At 37.7% G+C, this 22834-nt stretch overlaps 1 protein-coding gene across 1 annotated transcript in view; it reads right to left on the bottom strand.

The window, feature by feature from the left end:
* Positions 1 to 3566: 3566 nt before the first annotated feature.
* Positions 3567 to 22834, bottom strand: part of SPATS2L (spermatogenesis associated serine rich 2 like) — a 430773-nt gene continuing 411505 nt past the window's right edge. The window contains exons 11-12 of the mRNA XM_044060630.1: positions 22447 to 22667; positions 3567 to 7743 (exon numbers count right to left, since the gene is read on the bottom strand). Of these exons, the coding sequence (XP_043916565.1) occupies positions 7360 to 7743; positions 22447 to 22667 (605 nt within the window). The 3' untranslated portion in view covers positions 3567 to 7359. The remainder of the gene's footprint in view (positions 7744 to 22446; positions 22668 to 22834) is intronic.

Raw genomic sequence — 22834 nt, 5'->3', positions numbered from 1 at the left:
CAATGCTGTGGAATAGACTCCCCAGCCTCATAAAACAAAGTTCATCCCTGTTCATATTCAGTCAACTTAGATCTATGGATGAGAAACAGAAAATGTAACCCAGGACTTCTCCCTGCACGACTAATTGACAGATGCAACTCCTAAATGCTTTATCCCATGAATAGGTCCCCTCAGATTATCTATGGTATGATCTTAGTTATTCATATTTAGGGGTAATATATAATTATAGACCACTGGATAGGTAAGGCCAGTCAATAACCAAATGGGATAGGTTATTTCAACCACAAAAAGGAACACTGGTAGGCTTAAAATAGCCCACAAGGGCAGCTAGCCTAGTATTTACCTATGGACCTATGATCTAACAGAGTCTGCTTTGTGATGGAGGGAAGTCATGTTTTCCTGACTTCCTTGGTTGGTCAATAAGCTAAAAGGGCCGTTGTGGCAAAATAGAATAGGTCAAGTTTACATTTTTGCACTGCAACTGAATAATTGGATATAAAATTCAGTCCTTAATCAGTTGTTAATTTTCTGTTACCCACTTTATCTTATAAAGTATCCTGGTGGAGCTGGAGACTTTCACAGCAAACAGCCAACATAATACATAGAGCTAGTACTGGCAAGGATATCAGTCTACTGCTGGACACACACACACACACACACACACACACACACACACACACACACACACACACACACACACACACACACACACACACACACACACACATACACACACACACACACACACACACAGTCACAGTTACACTGCATACACACCTATGGGCAAGTTTTTACCTACATATCTTTGATAATCCACTTTGTCTCCCTGAAGCATCCAAGCATGTATCGTAATGGCTTAGCAACAATATCTTATAAATGAAGCTTGATTGTACACATTCTTGTAATACATGTACCTGATCTTGTTATACTATAAACAAATAATGCACACAAGGGAAAAAATGCAGGGCCAAGCTGACTTGCAGCTCCCATATGATGTATTTCCTTCCATAGTTTATCTCACTGCAAGGTCATTGTACCTCAGAGACTAACGGGTATAGTAAAACCTGTCTTGCAGTTTCTCCAGGAGGCTAGAAGATTGCAATACCCAGTAAAGACTAAATTATGATCATTACTTCCATATGAAGTGTGAACACAATATGAGCAACTTCTGCTCTTGAGATTTTATACTGATTTGAGCTAAGGTTATCCATGCAAGTGACTGTACAGCTATCTTTGCAGAAGTCTAATGTATTTAGAAGGCATGCATACTTCATAATGACAACACCATAGCCAGAAATGGAAGTGGGGAACAACACTTACCTTATAATAGATGATGTACACTCTATCAAAAAGCACAGATTGAATACAAGACATGAAGAAGACTTTCCCCATAAAGCACATGCATTTTTTTTTTTTTTGCAAACAAGGATTTGTATTTTTGTTTTTTTTTTTTTTGCAAAGGGTCAATCCCCATTATACTTGTATTCCTCTGAAATGTATTTATGCTAAGTTTCTAGCTATATTGCAATGGAGAAAGGAGAAATTCCCCAGTTAAGCATACACTGAACCTAGAGAAACAGTGACCCCACACACTCTACATATTGAATCTTAAGTCATGACCAACCTGATCAAGTGACCTATGATAATCTGTACGGAAATCATGCACACCAGTTCTTAGGATTACTGTCGAAAAGAAAGAAAAAAAAAACTAATGCTCTTTTGGATAAGTTTGTACATTTTTCAGAAGGTCATACTGAGTAGCAGAAGTACGTTCAATGTGTTATATGCATCTATATTACACCGTCGAACATTTAGATTGTCGAACATCTAAACGTCGACACCTAAATGTCGAATGCTGAACACAGCGAATGGCCAATTACGCAAATTTTTCCCTGGGAAAAAATTTGCTTGGCAAAAAAAAAAAAACTTTAAAACCCTAACCAAGTGGGGGGATTTGCCCCCCACACGCCGCCCACAACCAACTAACTAAATATACCAACTCTGACATCACTCTACATCGGGGAAAAGGGCAAATCCCCAATGACAGCCAAGCAAATTTTTTCACTGGGAAAAAAAATGCGTAATTGGCCGTTAGCAGTTTTCAGCGTTCGACATTTAGGTGTCGACGTTTAGGGGTTCAACAATCTAAATGTTAGACGATGTGCTAGGAACCCTGTTATACCAAGCTTAAGAGTTTGTCATTCTGGTAAAGAATATGTACGTATACACAACACGCACTTATGCACTGGCTGATGCCACTAAATACATTGGATTTTTGCAATGTTCTATGTGACTGCAGCTGCTTATCCAAGTTTTATCTGCTAATACTGGAAACATGTCATTTTGAGTTTTTATGCAATGTTTGAAGCTCTGTTTTTGAATGTGATTCAGTGTTATATATCTTGCTTAGCTTTCTTTCATCACTCATAGTTCATACTGTAGCTACTCATACAGCTTTCCTCCTTGTCACTAGCGTACTAAGCCAGCAACAGGATTATCAGCTGAACTCTTTATAAGTAAGATACCATTTTATGTGGCAAATTTCATTAGTTTGTTCTTCAGAGCCATGTATGGCATTGGTTTAGTCCTATATGTATTTTCTGTTATTTACATATGCATATGAAGAAGATTAGCATAATATGAATGATTTTTTTTTTTAAATTTAGATACCATGAGGATTTATTGTTACATTAGGTAAAGTCAATACTGCTTGGGTATATGTCATTAGGAAGTCAGTTCTGCCTTGGTTATACGATAGTTGATCAAAATGTTACTCTGAAAAATAAAAAAAACATAATAATATTTCAGACATTATATAACAAAACCGCATGTCATATCTAAGTCTATGAAAGTCTGTGAAAAATGTATTACTGTGATTATTTTTAAGGAGTAGTTTGTCAACCATCTGCCCATATCCCATTAAAATAGTATTAAAAGGGATGTTGTTAGGACAGGGTGGTATTCACAGATTTTATTTTTATATACCATATCCTTCCCATAATTTCTTATTTACTGCCAAATGCCACATATCAAAAATCTGATAATTTGTAAGAAAATAAAATAGTTTTTTAATGCCTACAACTTGGATAATTCTCTGCATGTGCTAATTTTGTGCATTATCCATTTTTAAACATCGTAAAATAATATGACAAAGACAACACACTTTATCGATGGTCATGCTGATTGGTTACTTTAATAAACTGTCCACATTTCTACCTTACCTCTGAAAATGGGCACTGGTCAGCTGGCTTAACCCAAATAATAAAACAAATAATTAAATAAAGTTTCCCTTGTGGTCTGGATTATGGTTGAAAAGGGTTTATGATGGAAGAGTTCATTTAATCACTTAATGATATAATAACTAAATGGATCATATTCTCTTATTTAACAAATAAATTAAAATGAAATGATCATACTCTTTCATTTAACTGTCATCACAATAATATGTAGCCATATTTCCATATAAAAGTAGAGTAACACTGCTGTGTTATAATAGACATGCATCTCATTATCCTCGAGATTTAACTTTAAATAAATACACGTATGGGAAAGAAACACACAGTTACTTCATTCAAAACATTTAATTTAATATTTTTTTAAATTACTCGATTCCACCATTCAAATATAAGTAATAAAATGGACTGATATTTTTTATGACTTGGTTTTAGTCACATCAGTATAATGATAAAAAAACATTACAATCTGCATTTTCATGCGCCATGTTTTTCTGTGTAAAAATATATCACAAAAAGTTGAAACAGCTGTGAAAAGTAAAGCAGTTTCACAGGAAGGTCTCTTTCTTTTTGACAGATTTCTTTTTCTACAAGGAATGAAAAAAGCTGAGTAAAACAGATAAAAACCATAAACAAAATATGTCAGTATGACAAAAACTATGGAAATGTTAGCTGGGGTCATATAAAACCTAGCAGCTGTAAAGTATAATCTTTGGCATATTTTTTCTACAGTCACTCTTTTGAGCACCCACTGGAGGACATAAGCATTCAAAATATTTGAGTAACTGCAGAACACACCAAGACAGCATGCCATATGTACATACATATGGCATCTATTCTTAATTTGTTGGCTGCTGTTAGGTACGTTGTTATGTAAGTTTGCAATGAATTACACTTTTATACAAGTATTATAGTGCAACTGATTTAACATACTCATCTAATAATATTAATATTAGATAAACCACTTTAGTTCCTAGAAGAACTGTTTCTACTTGAGCAGCTAAGAGATTCTATTTTTTAACATAAAACTTATTTACAAAATTAGTAGCAAGCTTTATATATTTACATATTGGTTATATGACAGTTATGATTTTAACTATAATGCATGTTCTGAACACTTCTCAAGCTTCTTCACTTTGATTATAGATAAATCAATCAATCTGCAGTTGTCAATATCAAAGTCAATGAGCATACAGGTCACTGACAGTATGTATATTTCACGTATGTGTCCATGTGAAGGGCACCCCTCAATTACTATGATTTTGGTATGGTTTTAGAATTTTTGCCATCAGATTTATTCATGCTCTGACTTTTTATTTTGAAATTCATTCACTGAAATGTCGAGACACGTAATAGTGAGATCCAGAATGATAAAAAAAGAGACCATAAACTCAGGAGAACAGCAAAGTCAAAATTGCTTTTCTCCGTTGAAGTTGTATTCTTCTGGGGGGCTCACTTCCCAAAACGTATTGATATCTTGGAGAAATGGGAATATTCTGAGGTTAAGGAATTTCAGACTTTATATACGTAAGTCCACATTTTCGGTCATTCCATCTCACTGTCCCACAATTCACAGTAACGAGTGTCAGGATTTCAACCAGCTGCCCTTTGTCCTAGGCTTACTGATTTTTTTCATAAAGCTAGAACAGTTTAATGTTATAGGACTAGGAAAGAGGTCTCAACACTGATTTTATATTATCATAAAGACTGGAAGAAAAGACTGTGGAATCCATAAATAGCTTGACAGAGTTCATTATATATGATATCCGTTACAATAATTTGGTCCAGAAAATAGATGCAGTGGAAAAGGAATGAATGTAACATCAAGTATTTTGCAAGAAGCATGGTGGAGAACCCTGTGAATTGAAAAATATGTTATACTGTGTTTGAGTATTTTACATGTTTAAAGGCTGCTAGAACATATACTATGGATAAAATGCAATTATTCCTGAGAATTCTATAACACAGAGGAATAAAGTCTTGACTATGCCCCGGCAGACTGAGTTTGATTAGTGACTCAGCAACTAAGAGATCTGACATGAGGAGATGGAAGAAGAGTGATTAACCTTAGCTCACCCACCTTAGGGGGTGGGGCATGAGGAGATGGAAGAGTAGTAGATAACCACAGCTCACCCACCTTGGGATGGGGGCATGAGGAGAGGGAAGAAGAGTGGTTAACTGCAGCTCACCCACCTTGGGGGTGGGGCATAAGGAGATGGAATAGGAGTGGTTAACACCAGCTAACCCACCTTGGGGGTGGGGCCCTGCAGTGGGCCCTGTGAGAAAGGACAGTGACAACTATGCTTGTCTAAGTAGTTTTGCAAACTCAGAACAGGACACATGGTAATGCATGTGTCCTACATTGCAAGCAGTAGAAGTCACAGTCATGCCTTGAACTTTTAAACCCAGTAGCATAAAATCGTGCTCCAAACCATGGATAACATCAGCACTCCTGGAGATCAATTTTCACCCCAAGGCAAACACATGAACTGTAGGGTTTTCACCCCATGGGGAAAAATGGGTCAATAGGACATCTGAGAGAAAGCTGAGTGGTCAGTAGTGGTAGTAACGACCAGAAAAAATGCATTATTTCTTTAGATATGATCTTTTTCTGTATGGGAGGAATAAACAGTGTGAGTTAGCTCAACTGAAAACATACTAGTTTCTGATGCTGAGAAGATCAGAAGTCTGTGAGTTCTAATACAAAATCAGGCACTTAGATTCTTGTTCCAGCGCTGACACAGCATACAGGATAAAGGGGGTGCTTTACTTCTGAGATGCCATCCGTAAATGAGAGATTAAGCACATATCCCATGTGATAGAGTTGTTAGTACCTCCACTGGAGCTTAATGATCTCATGGCACTTATTTGTCTTGTCCAAATTATCCTTCAGGTCATTTTAAATGTCAGCTTAGGTGTTTCCTGAAAAAGGCTACATGCTTAGACTAGATCAGGAGAGGAAAAAGTAAAGTAAATTATATTTTAGTTTTACGTTGCTACCTCTATATGAAGTGGGTTGAGTGCATTTATGGTGTAGGTAAGCATCTTTTACTTTACACATCTTGTGATAATTGGATGTGTGTGCACCCACCTGCAGTTTATTAAATTATTTATTTTACATTTATTGTGCTTGTTATGGCTTATGGGTACCTACAATATGAAAAATAACATTTTATTTCAAGTATTGTGGGGCTCTAGATTGTAAGGTCGCTGTGCCATAGTAAATAATGTTTTATTTTAATTATCTTATAAGGGTTACCATTGTGGCATTCTTAAATTATGGTAAACTAGTGCTTTTTAGATGTCTTGTCAGGATCAAGACTTACATAGACATATACATGAAAAGACAGGCTTTTCATTTTGTATATCCTGTAAAGATTAAGAATAACTTTATATCTTTCTTTTCTGAAACATTTTTAGGTCTCACTTGGAAACAGCTGACACAGATTTGTATAATGGTTTCATATTCTGATGCATAGCTCATGCATGGAATAGTGACCATTTACACAGGTGTGCCAACATTCTGGTTACAGTAGCAGAAGTACAGGTGCACAATTTATCTGCTGCCACTGAATAACGCCAATGACCTGATGCTTGGAACTTGTCTGGAAGCTGCATGTAAGATCTAGCAAGAGGACAACATACCTTCTCTGAAAAGAGAGATCTATACACCTTTATGTCATTGGTATAAAATGTTCTGAGATGCTTGTATAAAAGCTGGCCTATAACTAGCATGAATATTACAGTTGATATTATTCAGCATGAATACTGCAGTTAATATTAATAACAGTTATATGTCACATTTCTTCATAACTGTTTTATTTTAAATTAGAAAAGTTTTGTCGACTTTGAAATGGCAATCTTTTTCCTGTGATATTGCTGCTTCAAAAACTGTGTACCTGATAAAAGCAACCATTTAGCACCAATGCCTGTTTCTTTAAGGAAACAAAACTGAAAGTTATGCAAATTTAATTTCAAATAAGAATAAAACAAAGCAGTTTTAAATACAGTGCAGTGTATTTCATACATATTCCTATGTATATAAGGCTCAAAAAATGCTTATGGCAATGGATTGTCTTAATTCTTGGCTTACTGGTTACTTATGTTGCTGGTCTTTCAAGCAAGATCAGGCTACTAGTGTCACGGTATGTGCTTTCAAAGGTACAGTATTGTCAGTAGTACCTGTGAGTACTGGGTATGCACTACATGGAGAAACACTATCACTGAGAACAGTGTGGCTTGCAATTTCCAGTTGATATTTCTTCTGGAGGTGGTTAACAGGTGAAACAGTCTTTTTGGAGCTTGTTGCTTGAGATAGCTGATTTTGATCTCTTGATATCCCCCTGTACTTTGGCCTAAAGCTTCCTTGCTGCTGTTTCCCATTATCAGCTTGATATGTTTCTTTTTTGATGTGGCCAGCATCCTCTGATGAACCTGAGTCAAAGGCACCTTTCATGTTTTGGCCTTGGAGATGAAGATTTGCTCTTCGCCTCTGGTTGGAAAAATTGCCCTATGGAAAAAAAATAATAGTGCTTCTTAACTTCCTGAACCTGTATGGGTGTACATTAATTATACAATGCAGTATGGTCGTTAAGGTAAAAAATATGAAACAAATCTACAGAAAACTTGTCAAATGAAGAGTATAATAAAAGTCAGGAACATAATATCCACTATTAAAACAGAAACTAGTAAGCTAATGGTTTAAGTTTTGCTGAAAGTTTTTTTTTTTACCTTTGTTTTACAAAAACACACTGCTTGTCAGTAAAATGCAAATCTTTGAGGATATCAGACATCTGACAGAAAATCCACTTTTGACTAGATCCCTACTAACTCAGCAAACAAAGCAATCTCCTCTGGTGCTCTCCGTCATCCAAAGTTAAGTCTCGGACACCCAAAGTGGCAACCTCCCTATCTTTGGTATAAAGAACCACCTCAATATCCATAAACTCCACTGTTACAATCATGCCTGCAATCTATCCTTCATCCAAACAGATGCCTTCATATCAAACTAAAAATGAACAATTGGAATCATGTACTACCCCTTCAACTAGATGATGTTATCTCCTTGTTCAACACCACCATCAATATTCTAAGTTTACATGTTGCTATAAGAATCAATTCAAATCCAGCACTCTGGCTCTGCAAACAAATAGAACAGTTTAAGAACCGCAGGTACAATGCATGGCAAACCTGGAGAAAAAAAATAAGACAGAGCCTGATCTACAAAATTATAAATACCTCAGAAATAGCACCAAACAAAGGATTAAATCTGACAAGAAATCATATAACACCAGTCACCAAACTTGTAATGAAAAAAAAACTCTTCTTTTCTATTAAATACTGGCCAATTCACCCAAACTAGCCCCTCTCTGTCCCCCAATCAAACAATTTGGCATGTATTTTCAATACACACACACTTCATCAACATAATAACTTCTCTAAGTCTGTCAACTTTCACTACCTCACAAGCTTTCTCTATACCCACACTCCACCTTAAAGCATTTTCCATGGAACCCATCTCCACCTCCAGTGTAAAAAAAAAACTACTTCTAAATCTGAAACCTAGCAGTACTGCCCCAGATAACCTTCTAGGAGAATACAAGCAGATGCTCTGGCTTACCCAGTTTATATAATACTTAACTAACCCATTAAAGTTGCATTCCTAACCTATGGAAAAAATCTTACATCTTACCTTTACACAAGGGTGTCACTAACACAAATGTTACGAACTGCAGACTACCCATTCTATCTCCAGTCTCAAAAGTGCTTAAGAAATCTATCATTACACAATGACTCTATTTTATTTATTCAATAATCTGCTATCTCCAACACAACATGGCTTCTGACCTAATCATAGCACTGCTGTGGCCTCTTTTAACTTGAAAGTTATTGTGAATCAAAACAGTAGTGAAAAAAAAATTAATCTCCACCATATTTCTTGACCTGTTGAAAGCTTTTGAAACCATTTCATGTACTCTGATCTGTGTTGCTAAAAATGGATATACTGTAACAACTTACCCAGCATTCCCTTACCTCTACTAATACATGGTTACCCAATTCCCAACTTCTTCTAAACCACCTAAAAAATCCAAGCTCTTCCGATTCATCCCAAAACAACTGTACCCAGACATTCCTGCTTACTGCAACCTCCACAAACAACATACAAATTTAATGAGTAACCCACACTAAGCTACTAGGTGTAATAACTGATGACTCCTTGAAATCTGACTACCATGTAAAAGACATTATAAAGAAAACTCATCAGAAATTGGCACCCTGTACCAGATACAAAGTTACCTACCAGACAATGCTAGAAAATACATTGTTTTGACTTTCGTCCTTCCAGCTCTCTTCTGTGTAGCTCCTCTTTTCGTTAATCTTCAGACAACTCAGTCTAATCTCCTTGAGTAATGCTGCAACTAAGTAGCCAAACCTGGTGCTGACACGACATACACATTTCTTCACTGTATAGCGTTAAAATAATGACACTGGATAAACTACCTCACTCACTGACTTTATCTCAGGCCCTTAATATGCATTTATTTATTGATTGATTGCTATTTGTTCACTAGGTAAGTGGACTTGTCTCCTTACACTTTTCAACCGCAACCCAGGTCCCATAAAAGTATAGAAACCATACCTATGAAAAATGTCAAACGTGAAATAATTGTTTGAATAAAACTATTGAAATTACAAATAAAATTAAAAGAGAGTTGATAAGCACAAAATTAGAACAGTTGACCATAGGTAAGAACACAAGTGAAAGCAGTCACCATTAACAATTGTCTCAATAACACTTGCAAGAGGATTCTGATATGAGGTGATTTTTAAGCATGTCTGTAAGCTTATTAACAGCCTATTGGGTTTTAACTTCATTTGGCACGTGGTTCTACATTTCAGGCCTTAATGCTGAGAGAGTTCTTTCTCCTACTGGTCACATGATCTATCTTGGATTGGTAACTCGACTTTCATGGAGGGGGCAATAGCCTTATTTTAGGACTTTGAAAATTAGAGTCCTAAGAAGAAAGGTATCTCTTTTAGTGCCATTTAGGTAATCAATTTTGTGAAGTTTGTGCTGTTTTGGTTTTGCCCATTTAGATAATCATATAATGTTATCTAGAATTTTACAGTGATATAGGGGGGGGGTCTGCCAATAGGATGAATCTACAGATTTTGTTCTCAGCCTTTTGAATAATATGGGCATTATAGACAAAATGGACAATGAAGAAAAGGTGCACATTTTCTAATTTTGGTAATAATAATAATACATTTACATTTTTATTTATGGCTAAATGGGCTTTTGAAAAAAGTAGGTAACCATGCGCAACCTTATTTACAAACCTACAAAATGCCTTTGCCTAACTCATGTCCTTCAACACTATTAACCAAATGCCCTTCATTCACTAAATAAAAAAATACACATAATAACTATATCAATTAACTCTGCTGGCAGCTCTCTCTGTTTCTCCTATATCATTAAAATCTGGAACGTCATCCCACTTAACCTTAAACAAATACCTCAGACAAAATCTTTCAGTTCTCAAAACAACATGCAATGAAGACATGGCTGTGTTCCTGATGAACTCCTGGCTAGATAAAACTTCCTGTATATTCACATAGTGTATCATAAGCTATAATATCCATCACCATATCTAAGGATACTATACTAATATATTATGTCTACAGCCTGTGTCTCTATCATCCTTTCTCCCTAAACCACTTTCTTTCTTTTCCCCTTTCCGTACCATTTCCTACTCTTCTCATAACATTCCCCCAACCCCTTATTTTAATTACACAGTGCTACTGCGCTTCAATATCTTCTGGCTCACTATCTTGATTTTTGTCTCCCGCCCTTCTTTCATCACTTTTTGTATCTCCCTCTACCCTGCACACAGCATATGCACTGACTCCTTACAGTCTCTCTTCACAACACTAATTCTAAATCTTCTTATTCATTCTTCCAGAAACTTCCTCTCACTCAGCTGATCCACTAATTATCCCACACACAGTGCATGATCCAGTCACTTTCTGTGTTGGCACTTGTACCTAAAAATAAATAAATAAATAAAAATGAATGCTGCTGATGACACCATTGCCAGAGCACACTTATGCAACTCCATGTCTGGGAACAATAAGGTACCATCCTGCTCTTATTCATACCACATGATATGGCCTTAATGTGTGTGTGTGAGGAGAGTAGCCTGCACTCCCAGATGCTCATATGCAAGGGATGAGGGCAGCTCTATCAGGCTTACCAATGGCCAGAGTGGCCTTGTGGAGAAAAAACTTTATTTAAAATAAAGTAGCTTTGATGAGCTCTATAACATATAAGCTCTCTCTCTCTCACACAAACACACACACACATACACACACACATACACACATGCAAACTTTTATACGTGTGTGTGTGTGTGTGTGTGTGTGTGTGTGTGTATGTATATATATATATATATATATATATATATATATATATATATACATACATACATAAATACATGAAAATGTCTAAATATAAATGTAGAAAAATGCATTTTGCATATATGAATAATAATAATAAGGAAGGTTGTGAAATGGAGCCATATGAATGACTGCTGAGTTTTCTAAGATCTAGGTAAAATGCTGGACAATTAAACGTTTCTCTCTCCTAGCTACGAATGGAACCTATATGTCTTTAATGCTAATGACTTAGTAACAGTGATTACCATGTCATGTGCTGTACCCTTGCCTCTACAGAAATCATTCGATCTACAGACCTCATTGAGGATGGACCACATCCACAATCTCTGTATTCTATTTATTAAGTTAACTGATATTATATGATGTCAAATAGTGGCAAAATATCTGCGAGAACTGAAGAAATGCAACTGCAAAAGTCATTGTCATCAATCCTCTTTTTCCAATTTTACGTGAGGTAAGGGAATCACACCAACATTAATCAATATGAGCAAATCACTTAGAGCCAATGTTTACACCAGCCAAATGGCCAGTTCTGATATGGAAGTGAAAATGCAATACAGCTGTACCTTCCTGGAATTTTTGTGTTTTAAGATATTTGCAATTTATTTCTAACTATGAGTAGATTAACTGACATGTCTGTACCATGTCCCTCTGCGTTGCTGGTGAGGAAGTCATGAAGGAATTTAACTCTCTTTAAGGAAGACAAAATGGAAAAATGTACAGAAAATTTCCATAATCATTGTCAGCCAAGAATGAACTTGCTATTTATTAGATGTCTGTTACTTACAAGAACATATGATCATATAAGGAGAATAGATGTTTATGTTGGTGAGGTGAAGAACAGAGCCAAAGACCATGACTTTCGTGAACCATATGATTCACTAAAATGATAAAGAATATGTGATGCCAGTGCCCTGGCCCAACAATCAAGGAGCCTCAATGCTCACCAATAACACCAGTGAGGGGCATCTCATATAGGAGGAAAGGATAACAAATACACACAGTAAAGTGCAATTTCCCTTAAGAGCACACAGAGATCACAGTCAGTGCGGGGCTGGTCACTCCCTTGCTATCCAGGTCCCCAATAAGACTCCCCAGTGGCACAGCTATAGGGTCCAGATCACAGCCTAGTGAGCAAGCTAAAACCTTCAGCACCCTCCCTGTCCAACCAGTGCTTTGTGTCCCTGCCCAAGTATCTGACACACACACACACACACACACACACACACACACACACACACACACACACACACACACACACACACACACACACACACACTTTGAGAAGAGTTTATACAACCACACAGACAGTCCTGGGAAGGCTGGCACAGGTTCTCCAGCTGTGCCCTTTTTTCCCAGACTATACGGTAGTACCAGCTGCCACCACCCACTAATATTTATCAGCTACTCAAAGGCCCTTAATGGGTGCCCAATTATTACTGTGCAATATTATTATCCAATTGATAGTACAGCCCAGGTCTAAAGCTACTGAAGTGGTTTTGTACAATTTTACCAAAGGCATGCAAGTACTCTAAAGAGCTTAACTTATCTCTACAAAAACAGTCACAGTTGAAAGGGTTTAAAAATATTTAATAACAAATAGCCAAAATACAAGACAATACTTTTTACTGGACAGTGCTAGCCAATAGTTCAGATATCATGGATAAATGCTTAAAATAATTCAGTATTACAGTTCTGACACCACAGAAAAACACTTAGTCTAATCTTTCTAGTTTCTAGCTATTTCTAAGAGAAAACACAAGTCTAAGATAAACTTACATATAGAACAAGACAGTGCTGATGAGTTGGATGGTCAAGACAAAAATGCTTCATGCTCTCTGATTCTCTCTGTATTTAAAATCACATTCCTGGTTCACATTACATCATTCATCACACTTCCCTGGGTTAATTACATCATTTTTCACACTTCCTTGGGTTCCCAGGCTAATGGAAACTACATTTACATTTGTCACCTCTGGGCAGAAACTAGAGCAATAAAGGACATTTATGCATGCAAATTTTGGCCATTAACTCTGGCCTTAAAACAATAGGCAGGATTTCTTCATCTAGACCGGCCGGAGCTGTGTTTACATCAAAGGGTCACAACATGCTTTATTTGGTCAGCAGAGTGCACTGTTGTTACATTTTTTCAGTTCCACATGTAACACTATTTTACCATTTAAGACAACAAGCCTGTGGTTTACATTAATATGTACAGATCACAGAATTATCACCGAAATTCTATCTGGCTAGGCTGGCAGCCTTCACCTATCTTCACCCAATCTTCACAGAATAATGTTTTGGGAAAAAACAATGAACTAAGGGGCAGGCTATTAAGAAAAGCAGATCTAACATTATTAAATGACTCATCATTTTCTGTGTAACATGTATAAACTTGTAAATAATTCAAATTTAGATGGCTGTTTTTTTGCCAGTAAAGGCATTGGGTCCCGTTACACATTCTTACTAAATGAAATAAGGTTTGATTGCATGAGAAATTAATTATTTACTAACACAAGCAGGTCTTGGTAGTAATAACATTAATACTGTGTTTATTGACTAGTTTAAAAAAAAAGTTGCAGTGATTTTTTATAAACAATGGACAGTTGTTACGAGTGCAATCTTAGCACCAGTTTTAACAACTTTTGTTTTAATCCACTATTAGAACTATTTTTGCACAAATCAGATTTATTCAGAAATGTAGGTTTTCTACTTAACATATATATTTGAATTGATTTATGGAATCATTTAAGGCTAATTTTGAAAATCTGCATGCATGAGCTGAATTCTAGTACTAAGTCTAAGTCTAATTCTAGTACTAAGTACTAAATGTTCACCTACACTGTTTCAGAAATTATATTGTATTTTTAGATATCCATTTAAAATGTGAAGGTGAATTTATTTTATCTAGCTTTCATAGCAAATCACCACCACAAACAGATGCATGCACTTTGACAGTTTTCATCCACTTCATGCAAAAAACTGCATTGTTAAAAACAACTTATACATTTGTCTAGGCTTATTGTCAGTAACGAATGACTGTTCTAAGCCAACTATAATATTTTAACACATTTTGGCAGATGTAAAGAAGGAAATATATAATAAGTACAAGCCCATTTTATCTTTTAGTTTTTCAGTTAACTGACAAACAGAGGCAATAAAGTTAATTGGTATAATATAAGCATGTATTTAACCAACATAATCGACAATGGCAAAAGTAAAGATGTTATTACTAATAAATGAAAGTATATGTTAGGAAATGAAGAAATGTTGAAATATGTTCTGGTTCTCTGATATTTATATATAAATGAGGTATTAAAGTGAAGTTATTTTTTGAACATTCAGATGTCTTATTTATTTTTGTTTAAATTTATTTACCATGGTGGTACATAATCACAGCAGACCATCTGCAGACAAAGCCTTGGGTAGATGTTTCTCCAAATAACAAGAAGGTATGTTCAGGTGTGTAGAATGCAGTTATTGATGTTAAGTTTATAAGAGGCCATTCATGATTTTGCCAGAGATGAACAAGTTGTACAGAATGGACAAATATTACAACTGTAACAGTGCATGCATAGTTTATATTATTGTTTGTTCAAGGAATTCTGTTATGTTGAATACACAAAAAAATTAAACCAAAGGATTTGTGATCACATATATGGTATTAAGGCAGATAAAATAACATTTTACATAATCAGACAACCCAGGACAGAATGTACAAAAAGTTTATTTTTGCTGTTACTGATATTCTTGATTTTAACTCAAGGGCTTCCAACTTGATTTGGATGTTGGAATGTAAAAATTAACACTGTCAACTTGAAATTAAATCCTACTTGATATTTATTATATATGCTAATATATTTTTATAAAAAGTTAATTCTGATTTAGTGCAGATGTTGTGATATCATGTTATATGATTTTACTCATTCAAAGTCTGTGCTTTTTATTTATTTGTTTGTTCTGAAGAAGTCTCTTCCTTTTGTTGTAAGACAAAAGTGCTAAACATTTTAATTTAGGGGAAGGTGGTCAGTGATAAGTTAGAAGACTGGGAACAAATCAAGGGAGTAAACAACATATGTGAACAGGTCATGAAGAGAGTGCACAGTGAAAGGAAGCGGCAAAAAGAAAACAGAAGGCCAGTATGGCTATACAGGATTGTGAGTCTAGCAATTAGGACAAAGATAAGGCCTATAAGAGGTGAAAAGTTCAGAGTAGGGAGGTGGAAGAGGTACAGTACAAGAAGGGGAGAAAAAAGGGCTAGAAATGTGTAGGAGAAGCAATGGTTAAAGGTGAAAGAGAGGTAGCAGAAGGAACTGAGAAAGAAAATATGAAATTACTCATAATGTTTTTAAGGAGAACAACTAAAAAGGAAAAGGAAAGGAATTGGCCAGACTAAGTAAAAATGGCAGCATGATCACAGAAGACTGAGGAAAAATCAAAGGTGCTGAATGAAAGTTTTGTTTTAGACTTCACAGAAGAAAGCAAGATGAAGATACCACACTGGGAGGGAAGCAAAAAAAAAATGGGGAGAACAGTGGGCAGACAACAGAGCAGAAAGGAAGAGGTTTAGAGACAACAGAACAGAAAGGAAGAGGTTTAGAGATAACAGAACAGAAAGGAAGAGGTTTAGAGACAACAGAGCAGAAAGGAAGAGGTTTACAGACAACAGAGCAGAAAGGAAGAGGTTTACAGACAACAGAACAGAAAGGAAGAGGTTTACAGACAACAGAACAGAAAGGAAGAGGTTTACAGACAACAGAACAGAAAGGAAGAGGTTTACAGACAACAGAACAGAAAGGAAGAGGTTTACAGACAACAGAACAGAAAGGAAGAGGTTTAGAGATAACAGAACAGAAAGGAAGAGGTTTAGAGACAACAGAGCAGAAAGGAAGAGGTTTACAGACAACAGAGCAGAAAGGAAGAGGTTTACAGACAACAGAACAGAAAGGAAGAGGTTTAGAGACAACAGAACAGAAAGGAAGAGGTTTACAGACAACAGAACAGAAAGGAAGAGGTTTAGAGACAACAGAACAGAAAGGAAGAGGTTTAGAGAGAACTGTTTGCCTTAGGGAGATAAGCACAAGGACCTAAAGAACTGTCTCCCAGAGTTCTCAGAAATATACCAAGTATGCTGTCAGACTCCTTTAACAGAAATCACTGTCTAGTGCAGAAGTGCCAGAGGCCTGTAGGGCAACAAACGTGGTACCCTTGTACAAAGCAAGAGATTGCCAAAAAAATCCAGGGAAGTTCATGTCTGTTCTCTTAACAACATTCACAGAGAATGTCATGGGGAAAAACATGAGGAGAATGCTCGTATAATTTTAAAAGTCAACAGTCTTCAGAACAGCAACAAATTTGAGTTCATGGCAGAAGGAGCTGCTAGTTAAAGCTGATATTGTTTTAAGATTGAGTTACTGGGGAATTTGACAGGGGATTACCTGTAGATGCAGTTTAACTAGACTTTAGCAGGCATGGCCTTTAATTCAGTCCCACACTATAATTTGGCAGGAAAACTGGACGAATTGGTACCAGGACCAAGACTAAGGAACCTAATGACTATATGGTTGAATGGCAGGTATAATGGTTAAGGTTTTCGCCTCCCTTGCACAAGGCACAAGGTTTGATCCTGACCTCTGACCAATGCCTGTCTGGAGTTTGTATGTTCTCCCTGTGTCTCTTCCAACTTCTGAAAAGCATGCTGAGTATTTCCATCTCATACTGCAAAAAATGAATGGAGCTGTGGGTAGCAACTCAAACTCTACATGGTGCCCTAAAGGAAGAAAAGTAGTATAAAACAACAGTTTTGGACATCTACTGTGATGCTCCATATCCTAATGATAGAACACATATCAAAGACTGTATACTGTGGCAGGGCTAGCCACTCAATGGTGTAAAATATGACTTTAGGTGATTTGGTCATGTTGACTAATGTCTTCAAATGGGCATGATTATTTGCTGCCGATAAGTGGTTTGAGGTCCAGGCCTACTCCAACCTACTCCAGGGATCCATGCTAATGGTGGGAGGGGTGCCTGTACCCCTGTTGGACAGTGTGTGCCTGTCATAAATCCCAGCAGCCCTGGCTCAGTAAGATACTGGCTGGCTAGTGTCCAGTTGCTCAGCTTGAGTTATCTGGGCCATTTCTGTTGAATGAAAGCTGGATGTAAAACCATCAACTTGCTAAACAAGAACTAAGAATTGCTACTAAGTTCACTGACAGGAAACAGCTTGGAAGTGGATGACATGATAGTAAGGAGGAGGCTGAACATTCTATGTATCCAGGAGACAAGATGGAAGAACAATGCAACAAGCCACTTGGCTTGGGATCCAGAGTCTACTATTCAGGAGGAGGACAGGTTAAAACGATGTTGGAATTGTGATAAGGAGAGGGCACTGTTCATAATCTCAGCCTATGCCCTTCAGCAATGGTGTGATAACAAGGCAAAGAGTGTTTTCAGACAGCAGTTGCAGGACACACTAGACAAAGCAGGACAACATAAGATGGTGTTAATAATGGGTGACTTGAATGCACTTATTGGGTCAGACAAAACATGATATGAGGACTGTATGAGTCCACATGGGCAGGGCAACAGGAAAAAAGAAAGAGAGGCTATTCTAGACTTCTGTCTGGCAAATGGCTTGATATTAGTCAACACATGGTTGAGAAGGAGAGATAGTCACAAGGTCACATACAAGAGTGGCCAACATGCAACTCAGGTAGACTTCCTCCTAGTAAGGAAAGGCCATTTGAGTAGAATCAGTGATTGCAATGTCATCCCCAGTGAAACAGTTGGCCCACAGCATAAACCACTGGCTGCCACAATCAGCTGCAAACAGTGCTCAGAGAAGGCTTTAAGGTCAACAGAGACCAGGATGAACACCCGGAAGTTGATTGGAGAGAAAGCACAACAGTTCAAGGAATTAATCAGGGCTCTAGCACCTCAAGAAAAAGAGGGAATGGGTAGAGTTGAAGAAGAATGGTAGCGCCTAAAAACAGTATGTGTTAGGACTACAGAAAAGATATGCGGCCGAACCAGGTATGGAAATAAGTTACATAAGGAAAGCTGGTCGTGGAATGCAGAAGTCCAGGAAGTAATCAAAAGAAAGGAAGAGTGCAGGAAAAAGTGGGAGATAAAACAGACAGACCAGGCTAGGAAGGAATACTGGTTGGCTAACAAAGAAGCTAAGAAAGGAGTGGCAATAGCAAAGAACAAGGGGCATCATAGGCACTCTACCAGCTTCTGGAAAGTAAGGCAGTAGATGACACAAAAGAATTATATTAGGTTGCAAGACAAAGACCGAAAGATAAAGATGACAGTCAGATACCCTTCCTAAGGGATGCTAGCAACAACCTTCTCACCAGTCCATAGGACATCAAAGGCATGTGGAAGGAGTACTTCCAGCAGCTCATGAATGAAGAAAATCCCGCAGAAGTTGTACTGCCTCGGACACAGTCTACAATGAGAGAATAGGAGGAGCCCACAATAGAAGAAGTAAGAACAGCATTAAGGAAAATGAAGTCAGGGAAAGCAGCAGGCTCAGATGAGGTCACAGCAGATAGGATAAATATGCTGGGTGAGATGGAGAGAAATAGCTCATGAGGCTGCTCTTAGCAGTATGGAGAGAAAGGTGTATTCCACATGACTGGTGAACAATCATACTAGTGCCAGTGTTCAAGAACAAAGGGGACATTCACAGCTGTGGGCAGCACAGTATCAAACTCCAATCACATTGCATGATAGTTCTGGAGAGGGTGCTTGATAAACAATATGCAGAGTTGTAAAATATAAGATGGGAGCTGAGCAGTTTGGATTCAGATCAGGATGCAGCACAGCTGACACAATGTTTTCAGAGGGACATAGGTGAGAAGAAGCTAGAGATGAAGAAGTAGTACAACTAGGCATTCCTAGACTTGGAGAAAGCATATGACAAGGTGCTAGAAAAGTTAATTTTGGAAGTCATGCGGTAGTTTGAAGTCCCAGAAACACTGGTAGAATTAGTAAAAGCTATGAACAACAAGGACCCAATGACTTAAGTACAAACAGTGCCTGATCTTGCAGAGGGGTTCCCCATTGTTGTGGGTTCAAATCCGTTCAGATCTGAGCCCACTGCTGGTCATACTGGAGATGGGTTACATTAGCAAAATGTTGGAGGAGTCAGATCAATAGAGTTGCTGTATGTAGATGATGTGACATTACAGGCAGACTCTGACCAAGAACTTCAGCAGGGTCTATAGCACATAGTCGAAGTCTCAAAACTTCGACTATGTAAATATCAAACCCAAAAGTTTGAAAACATAATACTTTGAACACTCAGAACAGAGATTTTTTCCCAGGGAAAAAATCGCTGTTCCGGTACAAAACACGGAAACACACAAACACTAAATACTGCTTCTAATGTGGGGGGCTTCACCTCCCACGCCCCCCCCACACCCCCTTACTTAAATATACCAACTTTGAGATAACACCACAGTGAAGGAAATAGTGAAGCCGTGGAACCGGCCCTCCAACTTCTTTCCCTGGGAAAGAAATTGATGTTCCTTGGCGTCGCTATTTTCGGACTTCGAACTTACCAGTTCGATGTTTTGGCGTTCGGACTTGTGAGCATTTGGACATATGATATACACCCCTTCAGCAAAGAGTAGGTACATGGAATGCAAAACTGAAGACACATGGGATGAAAATGAATTCAGATAACACAGTTGTAATGGTAGCAAATGGTGGAGTTTGGAAGAAGCTGAGAATTGAGATAGAAGGGAAATTAGTGAGCAGATTAAGCTTAAAGTATCTGGGAGGGATGGTTCAGGAGAAGGGAAGTCTGAATGAGGAGGTCAAAACTAGAATCACAGGGTCTGCAGCCAACTAGTACATAATGTCAGGTGTAGTATATGACAGGAGAATGCCAAAGAAGCTGAAAAGTGGTTCGACCAGCAGTACTGTATGGTACAGAAACCTAGGCAGTAAAGGCAGAACAGATGAGAAAGCTAGAGGTGATGAAGATGAAGTGCTTGAGATGGGTGGTAGGATGAACACTGTGGGACAAATGAATAAATAAGGACATAAGAGCAGAAGTCAAAGTAGCTCCAATTGCAGAAAAGGTCAAAGAGAACAGAATATGGTGGTTCTGGCACATGTGCAGAAAAGCAGAAGACAATTGGCTGAAGAAGATTTGGGACAGAGAGGAATAAGGCAGAAGGAAACAAGAGCATTCAGCAAAGAGGTGGATGGACTGTGTGACAGAAGACCTGTGACAGTCAGGCATGAGTGTCAAAGAAGGCAGGAGAGTGATACTGAATAGGGAGAGATGGTGACAGTTAACACACACCCCAAGTCATGTAGAAAATAGGAAAAGGGGGGTTGATGATAATGAATGATGACACAGAGACTTGTGGTCAGAGAGACAATGACAGGAGTTAGAAATGTGACTATTGGAGTACACCACAAGTCTGTCATGGGGTCTGGAACTTTTCAGTGCACTTTCCTCAAACATATTATAAGAAAAAAAAAGGATCTGTGTCATTACTGATAACTCAGTGATAACTGTAGCAATGGAGGATCTGGAAGATTCTAGAAAAGAGTTCGGAAAGGCTGAACATGAGGTAAGAAAGGTGGCAGTTAAGGTGTAAAGCAAACAAATGCAAAAAGTGCTGGCCACAGGCCATAACAACCTTGGTCTGCATACCTCTCAACTCTCTCTGATCTTGCAGAATGTCCCTGATTTTATTTCATATTTCTGCCTAGTTCCTCATATTTTTTTTTTGCTAAATCTTTGAGGATTACATTCAATTAATAATGCCAGACATTAGAGGTCTATACTTCTTACTGTTTAGAAAATGCATGTTGATGCAAAACCTGTTGTTCTAGCACATTTTAAGTGAATCAGAGTAATATTTAAAATCTGTCCCTGATTTTGGGTTGCAGTTCCCCGTTATTTTTGGCTCTCTCCAGAATACTTATGCAAAAAAGTGGAGAGGTAATGCTAATGTGAAGTACCATCTGGAAAGAGTGAAAGTGATGAAAACAGAGCAGAAAAGGGATCTGGGGGTATTGAGCACACCTGGACTGGCTCACTTGGAGAAAAATGAGAGGGCAGTGGCAGCAGCAAAGAGAATCCTAGGGGGTATATCCTGGGGGGGGTGGATTCCAGAAGGAAAGAGGCAATGCTTCTGCTATACAGGGCTTTGGTCAGATCACACCTTGAATGCTGCATGCAGTCTTGAAGGTTATATAAGGAAAATTATATCAGGTTGCTGTAATGAGTCCAGAAAGAAGCTACTAGAAAGATCTATGAGATGGAGAGGAAGAAATATGATCATAGGCTAGAAGAGATAGAGCTCTTTTTACTCCAGAACAGAAAAGAGAGGGAGATGGATACTGTAACACAAGGTCATGTCTTGGAGATGTAAATAGGTTGTTCTGAACAGAAAGGACAAGGATAGACAGAGGGAGCTCAGGCAACAGATTTTAGGGTCAAAGTAATTCATGGAACCTGAAAAGTAGTTCTTCACAGAGTGGGTAGTAGATCCAAGTAATGGAACACAGAAAATATGTACTGGAGAAGGGGACCTTGGAGACATTCAAAATTGCATTTGATAGGTGGAAGAAATGATAAAGGGTTAGTTAAGGATGGGGGGTGAAATGTTAAATGCTCTTAAATGACAGGAAAAATAGGCTTACTACCTCCTTCTGCTATTATGCAAATGTAACAGAATGTTCAGAAAGGTTGCCACTGTTATCTGAGCATTTGCCGATTCCTTACCTGATTGTTTTTTGAGCCAGCTTTAGCTGGTACTTCTGATCGGCTATGACTGAGTTTTGAACCAGTTCTGTTCAATGTTGTAGCTGGACCATCAGAAGTACTAGAGGGAGCAGACTGCTGAACTGACAATGACTGCTTCTTAACCACAGGTTGCATGCTCAGAGACGATAGAATTGTTGTGCAGGGGGTCCTTGTGGAGTAGCTGTTCTTTGGATGGGATACTGCAAATGTAATACCAACAGTTAGTATGATACATTTCTCCATAAACTATCTAGTCACTATAGTTATATTGGTCAAGATGTGGTTTGCAATATTTTTTTAATGAATGACACTATAGAACAGACTCCCCATTCACATTAAACACAGTTCATCCCTGTCCATTTTCAAG

Source organism: Protopterus annectens, chromosome 2.part0 (assembly GCF_019279795.1).
Source record: "Protopterus annectens isolate FY-2018-M chromosome 2.part0, PAN1.0, whole genome shotgun sequence".
Taxonomy (NCBI): Eukaryota; Metazoa; Chordata; order Ceratodontiformes; family Protopteridae; genus Protopterus; species Protopterus annectens.
This window is presented reverse-complemented; position numbering and strand designations above follow the sequence as displayed.